The sequence below is a fragment of the Terrapene carolina genome, unplaced genomic scaffold (assembly GCF_002925995.2).
Source record: "Terrapene carolina triunguis isolate 2854851 unplaced genomic scaffold, T_m_triunguis-2.0 Scaffold96, whole genome shotgun sequence".
Classification (NCBI taxonomy): domain Eukaryota; kingdom Metazoa; phylum Chordata; order Testudines; family Emydidae; genus Terrapene; species Terrapene triunguis.
The window spans coordinates 21,065,793-21,090,464 of NW_020664447.1; the positions used below are offsets into that span (position 1 = coordinate 21,065,793).

The following is a 24,672-nucleotide window of genomic DNA, read 5'->3' on the forward strand; positions in this document are numbered from 1 at the left end:
TCTATAAAAGTTGGCAATTAAAAAAAATACTCTTTCCCTAGAGCACAGGCCACATAAACAGGCTGTGAGCTGAGGAAGTGTGCATTGAATCTATTTCCCTGGCCATGGAAAATCAACACGCTACACAGTTGATGTGTTTTTTCCCTCCTTGAAAGAGAATAGCTATCCTTGCTGACAACTCCTCCTTCCAGCTATGAATGAAGGATTTAGAAAGTATCAGTGCAGAGTGCAGTGACATCAGTGAGAGAGAGATCATTGTCCAGTTGTTAGATTGCTTGACTGGGTGTCAAGAATCCTGGATTATATTCCAGACTCTGCCCTTGGAAGACCTTGTCAAATCACTCTTCCTCTCTGTGCCATGCTTTCTCAATCTAGGACCAGGTATAATACTTACCTAGCATACCTCAAAGTGAGTGAACCCAGAAGGCCTGATATTAAAGTCATGAAGTCAAAGGGAGGCTTGCCTAAGGAGTCAGAATCAGGCCCATATGTCAAATGAGTTTGTTTGGCACTTGAAACATAGCAAGGAGGATACAAATCCTGTCATCAATTTCAAGGATAGAGCATTACAATAGGCTGAGCCATTTGGAAGTACAGGCAAATATTTTTTTATAGAAATTGTGAAACTTGTTAGTTTAATTTTAAAATTGCTTATCTTGAACACTTAGTTGGAATTTAACAAAGCAATTTTCATGACCTAATTAAATTAAAATAGACTGTTATGACTACTTATTAGTATATGTTTAATAGATAAACTGGTCACTATATAATTAATGTAAATCACTTTAGCATGGATAATTACACTTTTATTGATCCATTAAACCAGAAGAGTTTGATAATACATTTGAAAGGCTTGTTATTTACTCAGTATTCATTTCTTTGGCATAAAAAGGACAGTGATAGCAAGTTAATTAAAATCAATTAACTGCTAAAAAAAGAGACATTTAAGCAGAACAATGTGTGATAGGTAAATTAATCTGGTACATGTAATTATAGCACAAAATCACTACAGTTTGTTGACACTCGTGGCTAGTAGCATGGGTTCCTGCCAAACAATCATGGGACGCAAAGGAAAAGATTATATGTAACTTCTGCACAAAGGACTTTGCACTTTAGGACCCATCTAAATTTGCTGTGTCTGCCACTTTCTCACTATGGTGAAATTCATCCCTATACACTGGGACAGCAAAAACGCTATGCATCACATAATACTCAAAATAAGGCTTATAGGGTGCATAGACTTTGTGCTGGATCTCTGCACAAGGGGAGAATTTCTACCTATATAAGGTTGGAGAAATCATTTAATTTTTGTGCGCTTCAAATTTTCCATCAGTAAAAGAGGGTAATAATACAACAATACAATGATCAACACCACAGCAACTTTGTGATGTTTAACTCATGAACGTTTGTAAAACGCTCTGAGATTCATGAAGGAAAAGTTCTACAGAATTTATTGTTTTATTGCTATAATTACTCTTGGAAGGCATCTGTCAATTGCATGTTAAATTACAGTGTCTTTTCCTCGTTCAGAAACAAGACAAACAATATACTAATCAGCATGATAACCATTTATTGTGTTTTAATAAGCGGTAGAAGAAAGCCTAAAGCATGTACTTCCCACAAGGGGGGGAAGTGGTATAGAGAACCACCATTACTTATCATTGATGGCACATCATGAGTGTACTCAAAAGCATTTGCGATGGACAATGGAAGGACCAGCTTCCTCGTATTCATCTTTGCTGATCCACATTTGCTGGAAGGTAGACAGAGAAGCCAAGATTGAGCCCCCAATCCAGACGGAGTATTTACGTTCTGGTGGTGCGATCATCTAGAAGGGGAGAGAAGTGTAATGTTTTACGAGCAGAGAAATGAGTAGCTCACACAGTAATATCTCTTGTCTGTGCAAATTTACTAGGTCAAAGCCAGTTCCCCATTACAGCAGTGCAACACCACTGAAATAAAACATCCAACAGCTAAAAAGGCAGTTATCTCTTCTGCCTTGCAGCTGCAGTCAGAATTATTTCAATGTAACAATTTGGCCCCTGACTATATGGGCCATTACCTAAGAGGAAGCCAATGGAGTGGCAGCTACTCAGCACTATTCTGAATCAGACCTGAAGATGGTAATGAAAAATGGGCCAGGACCAAAACAGTCAGCTATCTGCAGATTGCCAGGGGGTTTTAGTAGCTTGATCCACCTTGAAGCCAAGAAAGTACTCATCAGGTGCTTATTACATGTATCTAGATGAAAAACAACCACTTGCTACACGCATACCTGGGGGTCCCAGCATATTAACCCATACTAAAATCCCTAGATGGCCTTTTCATTAAAATGTGTTGTAGTGCTTTAACTTTCTTTGGATGCATGTGGGCCAATATACTTAACTGACTTTCTCTCAAGTAAGTTGAGATTGCACTGAACCTCACAGGATTGGGTCCCATATACCCTTTAGACCAAGATTTTCAAGAGCGATTGTGTTTGAGACACTTTAAAGGGGTCTCAGTGGGCAGGTGCTTAGCACTTTTGGAAAATCAGGCCCTATTAAGGTGTCTCCAGTCAAGCCCCCCCAAATCACTGGTAACTTTTGAAATCCGGTCATCCCAGAGGGAGCTCAGACTGTGGCCTCAATCACCCCTCAAGCTCCAATTGCTCCCCCAGAGCTGGGTAACTACAAAGGAGTGGGTGGAGGGGTGGGGAACAGCGCAAGATAGAGAGACCTGGGCCATTGGGTGCTGACCCAGGGCCCGAGGGGTTTATCAAAGTGTCCAGCCCTGTTACTGAGCTACCTCAAATTATGTTTTCCCCTGGGTCATTTTCTTCTAGTCTGGAACTCCTCCATTTGAGGCACAGTCACTGGCTTAGCAGACTCTCTTTGGTCTCTTAGGATATGTCTGCGCAGCAATTAGACACCCACAGCTGGCCCATGTCAGCTGACTCAGTCTCATAGGGCTCGGTCTAAGGGGCTATTTAACTGTGGTGCAGACATTCAGGCCCGGCTGCAGCCCGAGCTCTGGGAGCCTCCAACCTCACAGGGTCCTAGACCCTGTCCTCCTTTGGTTTTTGCAGCTCCATCCTCTCCTGGTTCTCCTTCTACCTCTTTGGTTGTTCGTTCACAGTGTCTCTTTTGATGGGTTCTCTTCTCCTATTCCAATTTCCATTAGAGTCACAGAGGGCTGTTGTTGGCTCCCTCTTTACACTTTCTTTAGGAGACCTCATTCACTCACACAGTTTCAATTACCATTTTTATGCCAATAACTGACAAATCTGTCTCTGAAACCTGACATTGATAAAATAAGGAAGAGAGGTTAGATGACTTGCCCAAGGTCACAAAAATCTGTGGCACAGCCAGGAACAGAATCCAGCTGCAGTAGCTCCCAGTCTTCTGTTCTAAGCACTAACTCTCTTGTGAATATATATATATATATATATATATATATATATATATGTGTGGTCTGATTTCTTAACAAAAGAAACATGGAAAAAATCGGTATAAGGTGTTAGGATTACCTTAATCTTCATAGTACTTGGAGCCAAAGCTGTAATCTCTTTCTGCATGCGATCACCAATACCAGGGTACATTGTTGTTCCCCCAGAGAGCACGTTATTAGCATAGAGATCCTTACGGATGTCAATATCACATTTCATAATGCTGTTATAAGTGGTTTCATGAACACCTGCAGATTCCATTCCTGTTTGAAAATAATATTTCAATACATTACATCCATAGGTTAAGGAATCCATTTCTTTACTACTGTCAACATGGAAGCATGACTCATACAGATCAGGGTCAATGGTCCCTAAACATACTGTATTTGCTGACATTACTCCCTTAAGAAAATTCCAGGAACAAGCTATGAGATGCTGGGGCGGGGGTGGGGTGGGGGGGAGGGAGATAAAGCTAAGTGCAATTTTTTACTTTCCCAGGTGGGAACAGGATTACAAATGGCAGACATAAAATAGACTTGAAAACAAGAAAGATTCTCTCCTACTGTGTTCTAATGCTTGGAATTTAGATTGCCTCAAGTATAAATTGATGCCATTATTTAGCAAACAAAAAAAAAAGAGCTGTTTGAGTTGTTTCCACAATAGTCTGCTGTTCCTATGGTCAAGCATATTGGTATTAGCTAGAAGTAATACCCACTCCTAACTCCAGTTTGTTAAAACGATTCTTATGAGCCAGTTTGAATAACTGGGTAACATGAAAATACAGTAGAGCCCACTTATGGTGGTGATATTTTTCACCACAGAAGAGATACAAGGAGTTTCCCTGTGACAGAGTACAATCTGAACAGTGTCACGCCTTCAAATAATTCAGAACTCTCATTCTGACACGGACTTGTGTGCCCAAGAACTGCTGGGCACCAGTGGTGGTTCTGCTACTGTGTATCCTCAAGTCCCTTAACCTTTCCACATCCCAGTTTCCCCATCTGTAAAACAGAATTTCCACAGAGGCCTGCTCCTGCTCTAGGACAGGGGCTCAGATACCGAGATGGGGGCTATACAGGTGCTTCAATGGACCAGACTTCTAGATAGAAATCGGTGAGAGTTTTACCACAGACTTCCATGGAAGCAGGACTGAATTGACTATGGGCCAATCCTGCTGTCGTTACTCAGTTCTCGTTGCTGAAGTCAATGGGGGTTCTGTGAGGAAGGCTTGAACTACCATAAACTGAAGGTGGATTTTGACTCTATTATTTTCCAGTAGATAAACTACTGGAAAATAATAATACATGGGTTTTATACTCTATTGCTTGCTGAGTTGAAGACTAGAGGAACTGATTGTGGAGCAGAGGCAGCACCTGGATGAGAAATATTTTTTCTTACATTATCAGATATTTATCTCACTTAGCACCAATGTACAGCTGTACTGATTTCAATCAGTCTGAACTGGAAGCAGTATCTTCTCATGGTACTGAAGTACTGGCTGGTAAGCTTTGGTCTTAGTCTGGTGAATTGATACAGGTATTTGAAACAAACATGAAAAGTCACTGTCTTAGAACCCTGGTATTTTCTAGCCTGAGAGGAAAATTAATATATAGCAAGACCAGCAGACCTGTCTACATTTTCCAAAGAGTAACTTCCCCATTTATCAGAGGGACTGAGCAAACCCAACTCCTGATGGAGTCAGTAGAAACTATAGGTTCTCAGGACATAAAAGTCTCTACATTTGAATGTTTCCCTTACAGTTAAACACAACCTTCTTTTCCAATTCAACCAAGCCCTTTGTAAACAGCGCCCAGGCCCACCTATGAATGAAGGTTGGAAGAGAGTTTCTGGGCATCGGAATCTTTCATTCCCAATGGTGATGACTTGCCCATCAGGAAGCTCATAACTCTTCTCAAGAGAAGAAGAGGAAGCGGCTGTTGCCATTTCATTCTCAAAATCCAAAGCCACATAGCAAAGCTTCTCCTTTATGTCCCGCACAATTTCACGCTCCGCTACAAATACCCAACAAAAATAAGTAAGAAATTTTATTTTTTTTAAAGGATCACATTAATTATATCTTTTATCAACATACAATATGGCAGCCAGAAGACACACTTGGGACAGATTCCATCACACATGTTTGTGTGTGCAGGGATGCCGCATAGTCTAGTGCAGGGGTCGGCAACCTTTCAGAAGTGGTGTGCCGAGTCTTCATTTATTCACTCTAATTTAAGGTTTCGCGTGCCAGTAATACATTTTAAGGTTTTTAAAAGGTCTCTTTCTATAAGTCTGTAATATATAACTAAACTATTGTTGTATGTAAAGTAAATAAGGTTTTTTTTAAATGTTTAAGAAGCTTCATTTAAAATTAAATTAAAATGCAGAGTCCCCCGGACCGGTGGCCAGGACCTGGGCAGTGTGAGTGCCACTGAAAATCAGCTCGCGTGCTGCCTTTGGCACATGTGCCATAGGTTGCCTACCCCTGGTCTAGTGGATTAATCACAGACTTGTGATGTAGGGACTCTTGGGCTCTAGCTGTAGTTCTGACATTGACCAATGTGTGGCCTCCAGTAAGTCATTTAACATTTCCATGCCCCAGTTTCCCCATCTGTAAAATCATGGTGATTGTGTCATACTTCCTTCTAGGGGTATTGTGCAGATTAATTCATGTTTGTGCCACCAAATTCCACTAGTCAGAACACAGTAGTAAAAATACAGCCATAGACTAGTTCTGCTTGGGAGCAAAATGGCTGTGATAATACACAGGGGGGGAAGTTATTTCTGTGTAGATTTCCTGCTGCTCAGCCTGCACACCACCAGCATCCTAAATCTTAGAGATGGAAGAAGCCCACTAGCTCACACGGTCCATATCTCTGGCCTATCGAGGGTTGTACCCTGCAACACAGCTTTGGTGCAGCAAATCACATACACACTTGCAGTCCAATACGACACCAAAAAGAGTTAGCGTGCGCATGTAAGTTGCATATGCAAGGCATCTTATTACCAGTGGTGACGAAAGAATAGCCTCTTTCTGTGAGAATTTTCATGAGATAATCGGTGAGGTCTCTGCCTGCCAGGTCCAGCCTCATGATGGCGTGGGGCAAAGCATAACCTTCATAGATGGGTACATTGTGTGTGACACCATCCCCGGAGTCCAGAACGATTCCTGGGAAAGAAAAGGAAAAGCTTGACATTCTCAGCCAACGTAGAACCCACAACTTCTGCACATTCTAAACAGAAAGCTGAAACAATAATAAAAGGACTTGTTGGGCAATGTTCAGATGATAACCCCTTTTGTCTTCACTATAAGTGGAGCTCTGCTAGTATGTGGTGGAAATTGTTAGCATACACAAAGAAGCAACTGCCTTTGGCAAAAGCATGAAGCATTCTGCAATTGTACTGTATTGTTCTCTCTCAACAGATGCTAATGATAATGATCTTACATTTATACAGAGCTCTTCATCTCAAAAGATTCAAAGCACGATATGGACTAAAAATGATATAAAACTACACACAGAGATCATCTCATCAACAATTAAAATACAGCCTCCTCTGGGCTGAACACAGCAACTGTTTAGCAGTGCACTGCACTGTGTAGTGTTGCTGCACTTTAGGGCAGGAAGTGAAGAACATCTTTTCCATTGAAAAGTGGATGAAAGTTTCCAATATTAAATACACACAGATGTACACACAGAATGGAGCCTTTTAAAGGAATCAACAATTTGCCACAAAGGTTGATTCCTGTAAACGGGTTATCTCTTTTCACAAACTACACCAGGGGTGGGCAAACTTTTTGGCCCAAGGGCCACATCTGGGAATAGGAATTGTATGGCGGGCCATGAATGCTCACAAAATTGGGGTTGGGGTGCAGGAGGGGGTGAGGGCTCTGGTTTGGGGTGCAGGCTCTGGGGTGGGGCCAGAAATGTGGAGTTCAGGGTGTGGGAGGGGGCTCCGGGCTGGGGAGAGGGGTGCGGGGGCCCTCCGGGCTGGGGGTGTGGGCTCTGGGGTGGGGCTGGGGATGAGTAGTTTGGGGTGTAGGACGGTGCTCCGTGCTGGGACTGAGGAGTTCGGAAGGTGGGAGGGGGATCAAGGCTGGGACAGGGGGCTGGGGTGTGGTAAGGGGTGCAGGCTCCAGCTGGGGGTGTGGGCTCTGGGGTGGGGCTGGGGATAAGGGGTTTGAGGTGCAGGAGGGTGCTCTGGGCTGGGATCGAGGGGTTCGAGGGTGGGAGGGGGATCAGGTCTGGGACAGGGGGCTGGGGTGTGGGGAGAGGCTCAGGGGTGCAGGCTCTGGGCAGCACTTACCTCAAGCAGCTCCCAGAAGCAGCGCATGTCCCTACCCCGGCTCCTATACAGAGGCATGGCCAGGCGGCTCTGCATGCTGCCCCATCTGCAGGTGGTTCCCAGCCAATGGGAGTTGCGGGGTAAGCGCTTGGGGCAGGGGCAGCATGCAGAGCGGAGTCCCCTGGCTGCCCCTAGGTGTAGGAGCTGGAGGGGGGACAGGCTGCTGCTTCCAGGAGCCGTGTGGAGCGGCCTCCGACCCTGCTCCCCAGCTGGAGCACCGGAGCAGGGCAAGCTCCAGACCCCATTCCCCCGCAGGATCTCGAGGGCTGGATTTAAATGGCTGGTGGGCCAGATCCGGCCTGCGGGCCGTAGTTTGCCCACCCTGAACTAGACTGTGGCACCAGGTTGTAAAGCCAGATGGTATTTTCAATTTTTTTCAAAATGTACCAAGGCCTTAGTGTTACTGAAATATAATTTATGGCCTTAATGCTTGATCCGGTATTAAATGGTGGTCGGGAGGGATCTCTCTGCTAATGCTAATTATCTCTTCGCAGCAGACTCTGAGTTAGATAATTGAGAAGTATAATGTTTAAACAAGATATTTTCTTATAATGATTCAATGGTATTCTTTTGTCAGGAATATATTTAATGGTAAAGATAACATGGAAATAAATAAGAAAGTTGGGGATTTGGAACATCAGTCGGTTAAGTGGTTGCTTCTTTTATCTGGTGTGCAGTTAAGTGGAGTCTCAATTTATATCGTCTTTCTCTAATATAAACATAGGTTATATGCTCCTCATAGAAATTCTCCTATAAATTAACAGGTAGGGGGCTAGTACTTTTGGAACAGAAAGAGCGGAGTTCTATTCCTGTAATGGCCAGGGCCATGATATGCTTGTACAGTATAAGGCAAGCATGCAGTTCCTAGATGGCTATGGATTCCTGACAGAACATACATAGTATGTCTATATCAGCATACATGAGAGAGACAGACAGTAAGACTGACACCCACAGAAACTCACCAGTGGTTCGACCAGATGCATATAGAGATAGAACTGCCTGAATTGCTACATACATAGCAGGTACATTGAATGTCTCAAACATGATCTGCAATTAAGAGTTTAGGAATCTTTAGGCTATACAATCAGAAGCATTTGAAGAGACAGTAACTCTTTCCTTAACTTATAGATCACTTACTAGTGCGGTTTATAGCCACATAACTCATCTCCCCAACAACCTACTAAAATTAATTTCATCCATTCACTGCTGTGTAAACAAAATTCTGTGTCAACCCAAAGGAAAAAATAACCATAGCATGTATATTTTATCCCTATAAAATATATTCAGATTATAAACAGGATTTAGCACACACTGTAAATAATACGTATTTGAACTTAAAAGTTAATTATTGTTCTGTCAAGCATTTTCAGCTGGAAAGAATTATTATTTAATGATGCACCTTTTCCAGTAATATTACTCTTCACATAAATAAGACACATCTTGTTGGTAAAGTTCACCCACTAGTCTAAAACGAAAAGGAAAATAAATTACATACATTTTATATTGTTTCTCTTGCATTTTAATGTTACTTTTTTATTTAAAAGTCTGGGTTTGGGATTTTGGTTTTTTTAAACCATTAAACCCCATGCATCTGTCCTCATCCTGGTGTCAAAGCACTATTAAAAATATCACAAATCTCCTTTGCTTTCCACACTTGTTTCCTCAAGAACTTGCAATAGCAAAAAGTTATAAACAATATGCACTTCTATAGCCCCTTTCCTTTGAAGATTTTATAGCTCTTTATATAAATATGAATATTAAGCTGTACATCACCTAGGGGGACCAGATGTCCTGATTTTATAGGGACAGTCCCGATTTTTGGGTCTTTTTCTTATATAGGCTCCTATTACCTGCCACCCCCTGTCCCGATTTTTCACATTTGCAGTCTGGTCACCCTACATCACCCCAGTGAAGTGGGTGTTGTTATACACAATTTACAGATAGGGAAACTTAAGGCAAAGAAAGGCTAACTAACTATCCCAAACTGACAAATGTAATTGTAGCCATGTTGGTCCCAGGATAGTAAAGAAACACGGTGGGTGAGGTAATATCTTTTAATGGACCAAATTCTGTTGGTGAGAGAGACAAGCTTTTGAGCCACACAGACCTTAAGCAGAGCTCTGTGGAGCTCGAAAGCTTGTCTCTCTCACCAACGTGGCTCAAAAGCTTGTCTCTCTCACCAACAGAATTTGGTCCATTAAAAGATATTACCTCACCCACCTTGTCTCTCCAAACTGACAAAAGAAGTTAAGTGTATAATGGGAATGAAACCCAGGAGTCCTGACTCCCAGTCCCTGCTCTAATCACTAAACAAGAATGACTCACTGTCTACCTCCCCACTCTGATAAAACCTTCCCAGCTGCCACCACCTCCCCATAGGTATTAGACCGTGAGGCCCCCCAAGACAAATGTTACCACTTCTTCAAATGCTGGCAAAGAATGTCCCTAAGCAATGCACTCACCATCCCTCTCCTACAAACTGAGAGCACCTCCCTCCTTTGTCAGCTCCACTTGCAGTATTCTTGAGTTCTCTCCTGATCCAGTTTTCCAAGGGGGGGCAGCACATTGTGCTTGCTTAGGTTTGATCCAAAGTTCAATTAAATCAACTGAGTCTTCCAACTGACCTCACTAGGATTTGGCTTAGGCCCATATTAGGCCATATTCAGCAAGGCGGGAACACAGAGATGTAAACTGCACTTCCATCTCTGTGGTAACCTAGCCCCTTGCCCTGGAGGAGGATAAAAGGGACCACAGATGAAGTTCTCGCTAAGTACCTATAGCAGGCGTACCCATTGCTATAGTATCTGAGAACCTTCTATGTTACAGGGCAGATCTCCAAAGGCGCAAATGACACTTAGGGCAGGTCCACACTGGGGCGGGGGATCGATCTAGGAAACGCAACTTCAGCTACGAGAATAGCGTAGCTGAAGTCGACGTTTCCTAGATCGAACTAAATTTACTTACTTCGGGTCCACGCGGCGCAGGCAGGCTCCCCCGTCGACAGCGCTTCCTCCTCTTGGCGAGAAGGAGTTCCGCAGTCGACGGGGGAGCGCTTCTGGGATCGATCTATCGCGTCCAGATGAGACGCGATAAATCGATCCCAGAAGATCGATCTCTACCCGCCGAATCAGGCGGGTAGTGTGGACCAGCCCTTAGGTACCTAATGTACCATTTCCACCTTAGAAAATATGCTTCTATTTACATACTACAGGTTCTCCCTCAGGATTCCACCAGGTGGAGCAGCTTTAGTTTTCAACTGGCCTCGCTAGGATCTCTGCTAGTAAAAGCTGTTTAGGGCAAGCACTGATAACGTGGGCGCGTCCCTTTCCCAGTCAGTGCTGAGAGCAATTTGTCTCCCCTAGTGGAGGGAATGTTGTGGCCACTTTCCCTCATTACTACTTCCCTCCCAGACCTGCATCTACACCAGTGGGAGCCAATGAAGACAGATGGGTTAAATTTAGACTCTTGATTTCATATGTTAGCATCTCTACAAAGAGACTATGGTTTAACAAAAAGGATTTGTTTCTTTCAGTGACAAACTACATTTTAATTACTGGCATTTCATTTCCAATTAATGGCTCAATGTAATAACTGATACATAATCATGTTTTTTTTTTTTTAATTTTAAAATTGAATTTATCATCATTGCATAATGGCAGGGACACACTACCAAGCACGTCTTGCTGTGAAAACAACTGTCTGGTTGTTGAAAGCAGCTATCTTCATCATGTGCTTTGCAATACCCCTTACGTTGTATTACCTCCCAGTAAGGAGCTGTGTCAGTTCTTATTGCTTACTTAACTCATTTACATATTCATTAGACACATAAGGGTCATATTAAATGCATGCCAAAAATATGCATGAAGGGAAATGCAGATCCATGTCAATTTTTTCTTGGTGCTGAGCATATATATATCTATATTTGTATTTACTACTGTTGACTCCACACTCCAATTTTTGAGGGAAGCAGTATGGCCTTACAGATGGAGTGGCGCTCTAGAAGACACAAACTCCTGGAGTTCTAGATCAGGCTCTGATGCCAATCTGCTAGATGGCCTGGGGGGCATGTCACACAACAGAAAAAATTTCAGAAGTGCCATCTAAGCTTGGATGCCTCTAGACCTATTAAATCCCCAAACTGGCATGGAGACTCCCATTTTTAACACCCTGTTCCTGGTTCCTGAGAAGCTGCTTCAGCTGATAGCACTGCAGAGTTGTGGCCAAGATACCCTAGGCTGTGTGTCAATGCTTAGAGCCTAGAGCATAGTCCCCAACACTCACATTTACCACATGGCTGGAGTAACGCCTCACCCAATATGTAGGGTGTTGCTCCAGCCACATGGCAGTGGGCAGATAGGTTGGGAACCATGCAGGGGGCAGGATTAGAGGGCGTAGAGGGAGAATTTGAAGAGAGAGCTAGAGAAAAAGTAGAGAAAATTATGGTTTGATGTGGAGCCAAGGAATGGATTTGGTTGGGAGGGAATTAATGCAAATAACATACTGCATATTCAAATATGAATATTAGCTCATTACATCATGTGGATGTGTGATGACTGCCATCTTGGCCAACACCGGAGATTGAACTGGAGACCTCCAGCAGAGTTAAAGGCTTAAGTCTCTACAGCCCCATCTACAGAATCTGGCTCTTTAGCAGCAGTTGTAGCAGACCCATATCATCTGTGGAGATGGGGAAACACAAAACATGCACTAAGCAGTGAATTACATATTTCCTCTGGATGGAGAAAGCTCAACTTGAGTGTATAAGGCCTACAGCGATTTGAATCCTAGACAAGTCCCCACTTACATGACAGCTGCATCTTCTCTGATACATTGGGGTTTGACCTGATAACCTGCAGAGGATAAAGCATGAGTCTCTACAGCTGGAGCTAAAGAGCCAAGCTCTATAGAGGGATCAATAACAAACTCACATCCTCTGTGGCTCAGACTCAGAATGACACAACACACTAACCAGCTGATTACACAAATTCTCCAGATTTCCAGTCCTACGTCCTTAAAAGGTACATGCTTCAGTTTGTACGTGCCCAAAACTAGACACTTAAAGGCCTGAGTTTCAGAAGTGCTGAGCACTCACAACTCCCGCTGAAGGCAACGAGAGGTAAGACATCTCAGCCCTGCTGAATATCAGGCTACAGTTGTCCAGAGCCAGGCACCTAAAATTAGAGACTCTTTATGAAAATGAGGGGCCTAACCTCCTTGCCTCACATTCCCCAGGAGAAAAATGGGACAATGCAACAAACCACTCTTGTGAAGGAAGATTACTTAAGGTTTGTAAGGCACTTGAGAAATATGAATCACTTCCAAATGTAATAACTAAATATTTTATTATTATTCACAGAACAGGAACAGCATAGGCACCAGAAAAACAAGCTTTTCCACATGTCCCAACCAATGGCCATTGATCCTATCATGGAAGAAGGGGGGAGTTGTGTATCTAGGACCATTTAACCTTTGGCCCCTATGCTGAAACAACCTGTGCAGCACAGCATTAACACAACAATATCCAAATCGTTACCTGAGTCATTTTTTCCCGGTTAGCCTTAGGATTTAAGGGGGCCTCAGTCAGCAGCACAGGATGCTCTTCTGGGGCAACACGAAGTTCATTATAGAAAGAATGATGCCAAATCTAAAATGAAAAGACAGTTTAGGGCAACATTTTGCTGACTGCTTCCTTTCTTGGTGGGTCAAAGTTGTGTTGAAAGAGGCATTTGTCATTTCAAATACAGTTTCAGTGAATTTTAAATATACGCATACAAAAACATACGCGGGTCAGGACAAATTTTGCTGTTGTTTAGAGCTGAAATCAATGAGTTTGCGGGAGTATAACAGAGTAGATTTTGGGCCAAATTCTATTAAGTGGCTGTGCCCAATAAGGTTCAAATCCAGATGCAGTAGCCGACCTAAGCATTGGACGGTTATGTGAGGGAAGGAATTCTCCATTTCAGGCTGCAAAGCTGCTCCTTGGCTTCTATGGTAACCTAAGTGTCCCCATCAATGGGGATTATGAGTCCTAGCTCATGTAGGCTTTATAAATGAAGTCCAATGATTTCCACCATCTTTGAAAATCAGATGACTAAACCTGGACCTGAACCCAGAGTTGAATTGTCATTAATTCTACAGTAACTGAGTTTATTTGCCACATAATCTGTAAAGCACTTTGAGATCCTTCATGGTAGACAGTGCTATCTATATTTAGCAATGCAAGCTTTGACAGTCCTTCAAGGCTTTGGTGACCCTTATCTCTCCAATGTGTTCTCCAGAAGCACAGCTTAACGTCTGTGCCCACTTTAGGACCTTCCTTTAATGGAAGAGTTATAAAGCCCATTAGATAAATGCCAGGAAAATCTTACTTGATAGGAAATAAAGAAGCATTGTCACCTTGGGATATTTATGGCTAAACTGGAGCCCTCAACAAAAATGTTCTATAGGGAATAAACCTGTGCTCAGAGGCCAGTGTGGGATTTAAGGACAATTTCCATATTTTCTGTTCTAAATATTTAGAATTCCCCAATACATTTTGCCTAGATCTTCTAAAGCACTGAGAGAGCAACATATAAATGCAAGGCAAAGACATCCTTTCATGCTTTCTTGTCTGTGAGGCCAGGAGAAAGGATCGGTCCTTTCTGTCTTCTATTTTTGTGTTTCTAGGTTAAGGAAAAATGTTTTAAGGTTTCTCCTTTGGGATTCTGGGGATCCCAATCTAAAACCTTTACTTTGACCAAATTCCAATAGATGTAAAAAAGCAGCTTTGCCTAAGGTAGGACTTCAAAACTGGTGCTAGCACTCGGTAAACGCAGCAGATAAAGTTAGTGTATTTCTAGATCACACTATCAAAGCTGAGGAATAATAAGTATAATTTTATATGCACTACTTGGAAAAATTGAAAAGCCTCAGCAACCTATGACCGCCTGATTATTGCCAAGACAAGACCCATCACCACCTTGACTGTTCCACTAATGTACTGTACAACCTTCCCCATAAGTTCTGTGTGTCTGTTCTTTTATGAGCTCCTGGAGGCAGGGATTGTGCCTGCTTTCTGCCTAGAACATGTCCAGCACATTGTGGGTGCTACCCCCAAAACAAATTAATAATGACTCAGACAAAATGAAATTAAGAAAAACCACTCACCTTTTCCATGTCATCCCAGTTAGTGATGATCCCATGCTCAATGGGGTACTTCAGTGTCAGGATCCCTCTTTTACTCTGGGCTTCATCCCCAACGTAACTGTCTTTTTGACCCATTCCTACCATAACACCCTGGAAAATGTAGTTGTCAAAAGTTAGTGTTGTATTGTGTATTTTAAAGGGACACTCATCGGGGGGGGGGAAATCACATTTTTGCCTGAAAATGTTGTACTTACTCTAGTCACCATCCTTAGTTGTTGCAAAAAGCTATAACTGAACAGTTAGAGGAGAGAATATTTCTCTATGTTCCACCTTTTCTGTGTGCACTTGGCAGTGTTTTGTGTACAATCAGTTTCACGATTACCCCTGTTTCTCTCTTGTTAAAAAGGCCATTATACACACACCAACAGGAGAGATGAAAAACATTTATACAACATATTTAAAAGGAAGTTTTTAAAAATACTTTCAGACATATTATTTACATTGGGCTGTATCCAACCCTGGATAATCTTTTTGACTTTGTCTTGATTGTAATAGCCACTGTATCTTGTTTGCCTAAGGTAATGTAAACAGCATATTTGGGACAATATTATTCAACAACTGCCATCAAAATCTATTCCATGTGTAGCTGGATATTAATTAATTTCATGATTTAGGAGATGCAGCCATTGAGCTGCATGCATGTGTGTAATTTAAAACTACATGTTAACGCTAATGATTAATAAAACCCAATGTACAAGACAAATAGCTAAATAATACTATGTTTTGTGCATACAGTATTGCAGGTTTTCATTCATCATGTTTTATTCATAGCTACCAAGACACATTTAGTTTTCAGGAATCTAACATCCTGACCTTGAAATCCATCCATTCTTTTACTGAAATAAGTAAACAACTTTTGACAAGTAGAAGAATATATTCTACATTTTGTGGCAAGCACTCAATTTTGAAAATTATTAAAAATACAAGTATTTTCTTTTTAAATATAAAGGACATTTAAGCAGTTAAAAAAAGCTGCAAGCCACAAAATTACACTTATCAGTTCTGCTTGGATTTGATAAAGGGATGTTATTGAGGACTTTAATTGGAAACTTAATTGTCTCTACCAGTGCTTAATGTAACGATAAATGGACCTTATCTCTACTATAAATTTGGTTGCTAGTAGTATTTATGGTCTCCCAGCAATATATTTTGTTTATGCTAATAGTCCTCTATCAGCTAAGGATCATTAGTCAATTACCCTCATAGAAGGTTCACTAGTCACCTAATCTATGATTTAAGGTCCCAGTGTTCAGACAGTTTTATAATGGGAGGCAAAAAGAGGGCTATCAATGTCATGTTAAATAACAGTGGCAAATCGTGAGAGTAGATGGATTTTTCATTTACTGACTGGCAGGTATGCAGTTTTATAAAGCTGAAAATATTTACAATGAAATTTTGAAGAGATCATTGCTACACCCTCTCTTCATGATATTGAAGCACCAGTTGCAGTTTCACTAGTGCACTTGAATACCATTGAAAGGGTCATCAAAATTCTCCTGCAGATCAATAATTGACTTGACAGCCCAACAATACCTTTTCCAGAGAACTGGCAAAAGCATTCCAACAAGGGCAAGACAGCTTAGTCCCATAAAACCATCCAACCCAAATCCTCAGTTTCTAAACACACCAGTGTCCCATGGAAACTTGTGAAAGTTTGGCCTGCATTAGAACTGGATCATTGGAGAAGAGGGACCTCAGACAAGTTTGAAAATATTTGGTCTAACTTTTTAGAAAACTTTGATTAATTCCTAGCGGATGAAAATCAAGATAAGTCTCTCCTTTTCCTTCCCTGCCCCCTTGCCTTCCTTTCCTTTCCCATTCCATAAGTTCTTGTCCTTTTGTCTTTTTTTCTGTTCTCCCTGATTTTGAGGGAAAAACATTAAGAAAATTAATTTTTTTACAAAAGAACTACAGGCTCAGACCTACATTATGCTTATTTCATTCCTAACACAGTTTTCAAGGGCGGTGTAAGAGAAATAAAACCATATAGCTTTGTCCTTTTGGAACAAACTGACCTGGTGTCGAGGACGTCCAACGATCGATGGAAAAACAGCCCTTGGTGCATCATCCCCTGCAAATCCAGCTTTGCAAAGCCCAGAGCCATTATCACATACAAGAGCAGTGGTTTCATCTTCATCACACATCGTATCTCTCAGTTCTAGGCTGTAGCAACAGCAACTTACTGCAGGTGGCTGAGGGCAGAAGCAGCTCTTGATCATTTAGAAATTACATTGCTGTAAAAGAGAGTCTTGAAAACTAACCCTAAACAGTGAAGACTACACTAAGACCCCAATTCAGCAAAGCACTTAAGCATATGCTTAACTTTCAGCAAGAGTAGGTCCCATTGAAGCTAATGGAACTACTCTTGCTTAAAGGTAAACATATGCTGAAGAGGTATGCTGGACCAAGACCTTTGTCTCCCACATCCAAAAGGCAAACCTTTATCTACATGACCTCTAAAGCACCCCCAAAGAGTCCAGAGACATCTTGGTGTTATTGAATGACCATTAGCCACATTCAGACAGGGCAGAAATGTTCATCTCTCCCCATTAACAGAAATGGTCATCTCTCCCCTGCTTTGCCAGGGCTGAATTACTATTCTAGATGATCCACTTTTCCTGGTACTTGGATAGTTGAGACTGAATTAATTTTTTCATATTTTATATATATAAAATCAATAGAGAGGAAAAATCTCTTTCAAATGCTAGTACTTCAGATCAGCATGGCTCTGTGGAGACCATAGAGGGGGGTTATTTGTTACAGGTAATAACTGCATTCAAACAGGTTACTCTGAGATGCTGTTTTGGGAGATTTTTAGCACTAAATTGCAAGTGAGAGTGTCAGAGTAACACAATCAATTGTACTAAACACCATTTATGTTGTCTACAAACATATCCCAATTTCCCCTTCTCCCCCAGCATGTAAGAGCCAATCTCAGAAACGAATGACTAAAAATAATCCTTCCACAAAGTTGCAGGAAAGTGTTTGCCGTGCATTTTTAAATGGCAGCTGCTCTGTTATGTTAAGTGCTTGCTACAGAAACTATTCTATATTTGTAAATGGTGAATTCCTTATCAACAGGGCTATTCTAGGAAGTGGTGTGGGACATGACTGGCTCAACTAGCCAGAAACAACTTGACTCTAGCAACTTACCAACACATGGGGTGAAATCCTGGCCCCATTAAAATCGATGGCACAACTCCCACTGATTTCACTGGAGCCTTGATTTCATCTATAGACTTCTGTTTGGGATCTCTCAAGTTTACTTTTCAGATCAGGCACTCCCCTCCATTTACACAGGCAGAAATAGAGTAGAAAGAACATGCTTCTCCCTTCATGGCAACTCACAGAGCTCTATGCTTCCACTTAGGTTAGGATTCAAGTCATTGGGGTTACTGTGTAAATATAACCAATGGCAGAATTTGGCCCTTTATCTTTAGTGAGAAAGCCATGTTTTGCTTATTATTTCAGCATCGTAAGGCCCCAAATGCTGAAGCATTCAACACTTAGGGCACATCTGTCCAGCCTGCAGCGGAGAGCCTCCCAGCCCGGGTTAACACTAGACTTGGGGTAGTGGGGCTTGTGCTAGCACTCCAAAAAATAGCCGAACAAACAGTGCTTCGAAGCTACAGCTCGGGTTCTGAAACGCCCCTCTCCTCCCCCTTCCGTAGGCTTACAGTGCATCATTTTCAGAATACTTCCAAGATGGAGTCATGCCTGCAGCTTTCTTTTTGCTGAACCTACAGAAGCATTAACAATTAGCTCCTTCCCACGAAAGCAGCTCTTTGGATACCTGCTGTAGGTATTCAGAACGGGAAGGAGAATTTCCAAAAATTAGCTGGATTGCAATTTTATTTCCAATTTTAACTCACTTACAAAAACTGCTACTAACAATGTCCACTAAAATAGTGGGATAATTTAGGAGGAAATTGGTTTAATGGTCTTCTGAGAAAGTTATGAAAAGATAGTGTGCTGATTACAACTTAGGGATCCCAAGGTATACTTTTATTCTTACCATTTTTACCCTTTTTCATCCAATGAAAAAAAGATTTTAAATATGGCTGCTGCTTAAGCCAATACTTCTCTTGTAAACTTTTGCTTCAGGAGTTTTATATTTAGACCATAAAAACAATTTAGCTCAGGGCTGAAATGTTGTAAGGAATATTTGAGCTTTTAATTTTTTTTATTTTATTTTTTTTTTAAATAAAACCAACAAGGGAACAAAGACAGGAAGGTTGGCTTTGGCTTAAACATGAATTTTCTGGATCTTGCATTTCACTTTTATTTTTGTTTTGTTTTATTTTGCATTGAGTATTTCACTTGCTGTTCTTTACTCATCATTCATAAAACAGGGGTAAGTCTTCTAGGACATTATTAAATATTTCAATATTTTTCTTAATATAATTTGAAACTAAGTAACAAATTCTGACCAGCATTTTTAACCAGTTATACGACTGGTATTTTGTACAATAATCCTGCACAATAACGTAACATGGGGGTTTTAAAGTTAACTTAGCAGGTGAAGGATGGGGTTTTTGCTCTCTTACCACAATGTGATACTGTAAAATGCACTGCAGGTTAGTTAACAGTTTCAGCACTATTTTGTAATGTTTGCTCAATGTATATGATGCTTCATTGAGCATTAAGAGACAGAGCATTAAGTGCCTTTAAACAACCTTTGCTATTCTTAATTCCTAAACCAAAACCCATTAAAACACAATAGAAAACTTTGCATTGATTCCATGTTTTCCAATGTGGTCCTTATCCAGTCAGAAAACACTAATAAGGTTCTAAATCTACTGCAGTTCAGTCCTGCATTTTATAGCCAAGAGTACTTAGCCCTTCCTACATAAATCTTTCTGGAAGGTGTGTGCAGTTTCACCATCCATACAAGTGGACTCCCATATGCATTAGGAGTACATAATTCCATTCATATTGAATTCAAATATTTAATATTAAAAGAATTATACGACATTAAAGTCTTGTTAGTATATACACACAAAAACCTGCCCATCCCTCTCAAACTCACAAAATTAAATAAAGTACTGAAAAGGTCTTGTATTACTAAGACATTATATTTCTTTTACAAAATATGCAGCACATTTACTGTTGTACTATGAAATGTCAAATAACTGCAAGCAACAGAATACATAAAGAAAGTTCATTTTGTGCTCCGTTATCCTTGCTTTTTTTATTCTGGTTGCTCACTAATTGGCAGCTCAGTTTATATGCACCAGTTCTCCCAAGTCACAAAGGAAGTGAAGTTCTATGGCGCGCTACTTTTTAATAATTCTGAGGCTCAGCACTTTATAACTATGGGGTTACATTTTGATCACTTAAGGAATAGTCCTTTTGGCATTACTTGCATAACTGAGACAAGCAAGATCTAGCCCATGGTTTACAATAGAGCAAGAGTTTCAGGTACCTTTGAGATCCTAGACCTGTAGCGTTAAATCATCAAATACAATGTGAAATTATCTCAGGGCAATACTTACCCAAGGGAACAGGAGATGGCGAGGATTTGTAAAAGCTCCTTTGTAAAAGTGAAATGATCTCACCTTCTATTACATTTATATCAGCTTGAGGAATGGAGTTCGCAGAATACCTACATCTGTCAAGCCATTTTTGGAAACATTTGTTTTCAGCTTGTGCTTATCAAAGTGACAGCTTAAAGGACGGGATAAATTAGGGCAGAATTTCTGACAACCCTGGATTCTTTCCCACTAAGTTGTTCACTACGTTATGGTTAATAGTAGACTTTCCCCCCACTAAAATACAAAAAAAAAAATCTCTCACACAAGGATTGAATAAGACTGAAATAATCCGTACATCCATTGCTGTCATTGAAAAGCTTTTTGCTTCATTACACCACAAATAACTAAAAATAGCCTACTATCATTCTCTTACCAGCCACCTAGAAGCTGCCACTGGTTAAAGGAAAAGTTCTTACCATGTACAGTACTGGTGTTTCAACTGTACACGTTATCTGTTTTTGTAGTACAGAGACAGAAAATAGCCAGCTTATCTTGGTGCTTGGATGACTCTGTACCTGAAAATGGGGGTTGAATCAGCAACAAGTCACCCAACTGAGTGATAACTATTTTACATCTAAAGAGGGTTATTATATACAGTGTGTCTATCACAAAAGGGCTGTGACGTTCTTGAACTTTTATAAGATCACGAAATGGTGAATCTAAATAGAAAATAAACAGTCTTGGTCAAAATCCAAGAAATAAAGACCCATTAAAGAGAATAAGCAACAGCTTTGTTGGCCGACGCACTTACAGTGGTTGCTATTAAGGAGTCAACATTTACCTACAGTAGTAATTGAGATTCTGCATTATTTCACTATTCTCCAAAAAGGAGACACTACTCATCTCAGACACTACTATGAATTACTATTGACTTTGTAAATACCCCACCCCGAATATCGCCATGTGACTATGTAGCAGAATTCAAGTACAAGATTCCTTCAACCCTCAGTCAATGATTCACTTCAGTCCATGTGACAAGTTCTTACAATCAGCTTTGTATCTGCCACATCCCTGTAGCCATTAGACTCTTTCCATTTCAAAACTCACCAGGTGTTCAATTTTCTTCTCTCTCTAGAAGTGCCTTTCACTTCTAGCGAGTAGGGCTTATACACAGGAAGAAAGGTTATTCACGTGATCGTATGTATCCCCTTGCCTGATTATGTAAACTTTCTTGATCTCTGAACAGCTGTCATTGTTGCAGTCAGACTGACTTCTAAACTGTTCATCATTCCCTTTTTCTTTCACTCAGATGAACAGCAGTCATTTTCAAACTTCCAAATAACATTCTGCCACTTATACAGATCCTTTTATCCAAAAGGATCACAGCACTTTGCAAACATCTAGTTTTATGTCCTCCCTCTATTTTGTGTCAGTCATTAGGTATATCCCCATTTTACAAATAGAGAAAACTGAGACAGTAGAAGCAATTGCCATGCAAGGTCACAGAGGAAGTGGCAGAGTGAAGAAGTAATTCATGTGTCCTGAATCTCAGTCTCAAGTTCCAAACATGGTCCCTATTTGTTTTAACGTACGAAATAGGAAACCATTTAAAATCAGTCATATAGTGAACGACACAATACCCATCCATCTCCTCCTTCCTTCCTTGTCTTCAAAACAATGGTCCCAATTCTGTTACCATTTACACTGGTATAAATCAGGAGCCATTCCATTGAACGCAGTAAAGCTACAGCAGTGTAAAAACTGGTAAAATAAGATCAGAATCAGGCCCACTATTTGAAGTCACTTGAATCCTAACAACACATTTTACAAACACTTCTGAATAGATAATCGGTCAAATTCTCAGTTGTTATAATTCAGCAAAGCTCCAATAAGAGTAGTGGAACTATGGCCTTTTATATGGTCTAAACTGAACAATACCCAAGCGCTATCAAGGAGTGTGGTGTGGAATATCCTCAGGTCCAACAGTAATTTCATGAATGCTGTGCAATCACTGCATACTGCATTTCTGAAGACAATTAGGAAAGCTACTCATTTCAGTTATGTCACCATAAACCTGGACAGTTCTGCTTGTCTATAAAGTATTGCTAAATCAAAACTAATTTAGACAAGTGGTTTTAGATGAGGATTCCCACAGCAAGAAGCTGAAAGCAAGTTGAAGACAAGAGCATTACAGCTACAAGCATTACTATTATAAAAGGCCAAATTTGACTGTGAATCTTGGGTATTGCAAAGTCCACACTAGTTGAGAGAGATTTTTATGAAATGTTGCATGCATGCAGATCTTTTATCAACTAGGAGATACCTTTTCTTGTGTTAGGTCTTACAAAAATGGGTTAGCCATTTAATGACAAAGTTAAAATAACAACACACAATTAACTACAACCTGGCCTTCTTCCTAGGATTTCTAAATCCACATATGCATGGGAGTGCCAAACTTAGAAAGGAGGCTCAAGTCAGTCCTAAATGTATCTCGGTAAACTTGACCATTTAAGTATCATTGTGTCACGCAGGCTCATTTGTGGTTCACTATTCTGTCAGTAACGTGTCAGGCCTGACACACTCATTATAACAATGTGTTAGGTATCTAAAAGATGTCATATAATGTCATTGGAAAACTAAACTCACTGATCATTAATATTCCTGCATGATGTACGTACGCAATGGGTATTAAGAGTTATGGATATATGCTAGAACTATGACTAAAATGTGTTTAAACTAGGCATGTCAGAGGGAGCTAGTAAACAGGTCTGCCCTAGACAAAGGAGTAAGTTTGCTTCTCTGACCAGTCCGTCATCAGGCAGAGACAATGAAGGTCTATTTACACATTAGGTAAACAAAGCTATCAGGTTAGCAAGTGTGGGAGGAGACAGCTTGGCATCTACATTCCGCAGGAGAGAGAGGCCTGGTCTCGATTTGACTTTTCAAAAAATACATTGGTCTATAAATACAGAGGGCTGAATCTCAAACAATTAAATCAACTGACATACAATATTATTGTATTATAAAAGTGCATTGAGCAAGATCCTTTATGAAAGCTCATGACACACTGCTGATTAATAATGTGAACTGTATGTACTAACTCTACATAAGGGATTATGAATACTCATAGATATTATGCTTTACAGTCTTTTACCCAAAGGGAGAAACTGGTCTCTCGAAGACCGGAGGGAATGTCACGTCATCTGTCTCCAAAGAAATTAAGCAAGGTGTGACCAAAAACAGTGGAAGCCCAAATTACATAGAAATGAGCAGGGGTATGGGAAGACCACGAGGGAAGAAGAGCATGAGGTTATCCTCCCTCTTGAAGCAAGGTCAATGAACTTTGAGACATCTGATTTTCAAAGGTTTACTGAACTATAAAGGGAGGGGCAGAGAACCCCTAAATTATCCATCACTAGTCAGACATAAGGTAACAGAGCTCTTGCAAGCTGAGTCCTTCAATGGGGAGAGTTTTAAATCTCTGGAAATGGAATATAGGTAAGAAACCTATAAAGACTTTCATCTAGTAAGACAAAGGAAGCCATCATCTTGTATTTCTGTGGAAGATCCTAACTGAGGGAAAGCCAGGGGTAGGAAAAAGGAAGACTGGTGGGAGAGAGAGGAACCATCTTGAACAAAGCCTGTAACTTGCTGGATTAAGCTTTAGACTTTTAGACGTATGTTTTCACTTTTACTTGCTTGTAACCTTCTCTACTTCTATTTCTTGGAATCACTTAACCTATGTCCTAGTGTTAATAAATTTGTTTTATTTTTACTATGCCGTGCAGTATTTACAAGGAAGGGTGTTTCTAACCCAGTTGTAAGTTAATAAGCTACAATGTGCTTTTGTCTCTTTAAAGGAATAAGCAAACTATTATTTCCCTGAGCTGTTCAGGAGAGGGCTACACACTGCAGAGCACATGGTTTTGGGAACATTTGGGACTGGGAGTGTGTTGGGGTCACTGCTAACATTAACCAAGTCTGGTAAGACATGAGTGTGTTTGTGGTAACTGCTGGCAGGCTGTTGGATTCAAAGTGTTGAGTCAGGTGTACAGTATACAGAACATGAAGTGCATGCTGGTTGTGTGTCCCCCACAGGCAGGAAGCAGAAGCATTTTGGGGCACTCATGGTTATAATGCAAACAGTGACACAAGCTCTCACTGATCTGAACTGCACCCCAGAACGTGACAATCACACAGTTAGAGCTTACTTAGACAGCCTTCCCCAATGGCAAGCACTCCTTT

General features: G+C 40.9%; 1 protein-coding gene across 1 annotated transcript; it reads right to left on the bottom strand.

The window, feature by feature from the left end:
- Positions 1-1,381: 1,381 nt before the first annotated feature.
- On the bottom strand, positions 1,382-17,244 carry LOC112116404 (actin, aortic smooth muscle-like). The gene is made up of 8 exons (XM_024213868.3): positions 16,969-17,244; positions 14,915-15,043; positions 13,302-13,412; positions 8,731-8,815; positions 6,432-6,593; positions 5,248-5,439; positions 3,509-3,690; positions 1,382-1,828 (listed from the first exon to the last, which is right to left on the bottom strand). The coding sequence occupies exons 1-8, from the start codon at positions 17,170-17,172 to the stop codon at positions 1,685-1,687; spliced, it is 1,209 nt and encodes a 402-aa protein (XP_024069636.1). The 5' UTR covers positions 17,173-17,244; the 3' UTR covers positions 1,382-1,684.
- Between the last annotated feature and the right edge of the window lie 7,428 nt (positions 17,245-24,672).

Coding starts and splice junctions, on each gene's coding strand:
- LOC112116404 (XM_024213868.3), bottom strand. CDS start 17,172: ATGATCAAGAGCTGCTTCTGCCCTCAGCCACCTGCAGTAAGTTGCTGT. Junction 15,044..16,968: donor TTGGACGTCCTCGACACCAG/GTCAGTTTGTTC, acceptor TACATTTTCCAG/GGTGTTATGGTAGGAATGGG. Junction 8,816..13,301: donor ACCGGGAAAAAATGACTCAG/GTAACGATTTGG, acceptor TCTTAATTGCAG/ATCATGTTTGAGACATTCAA.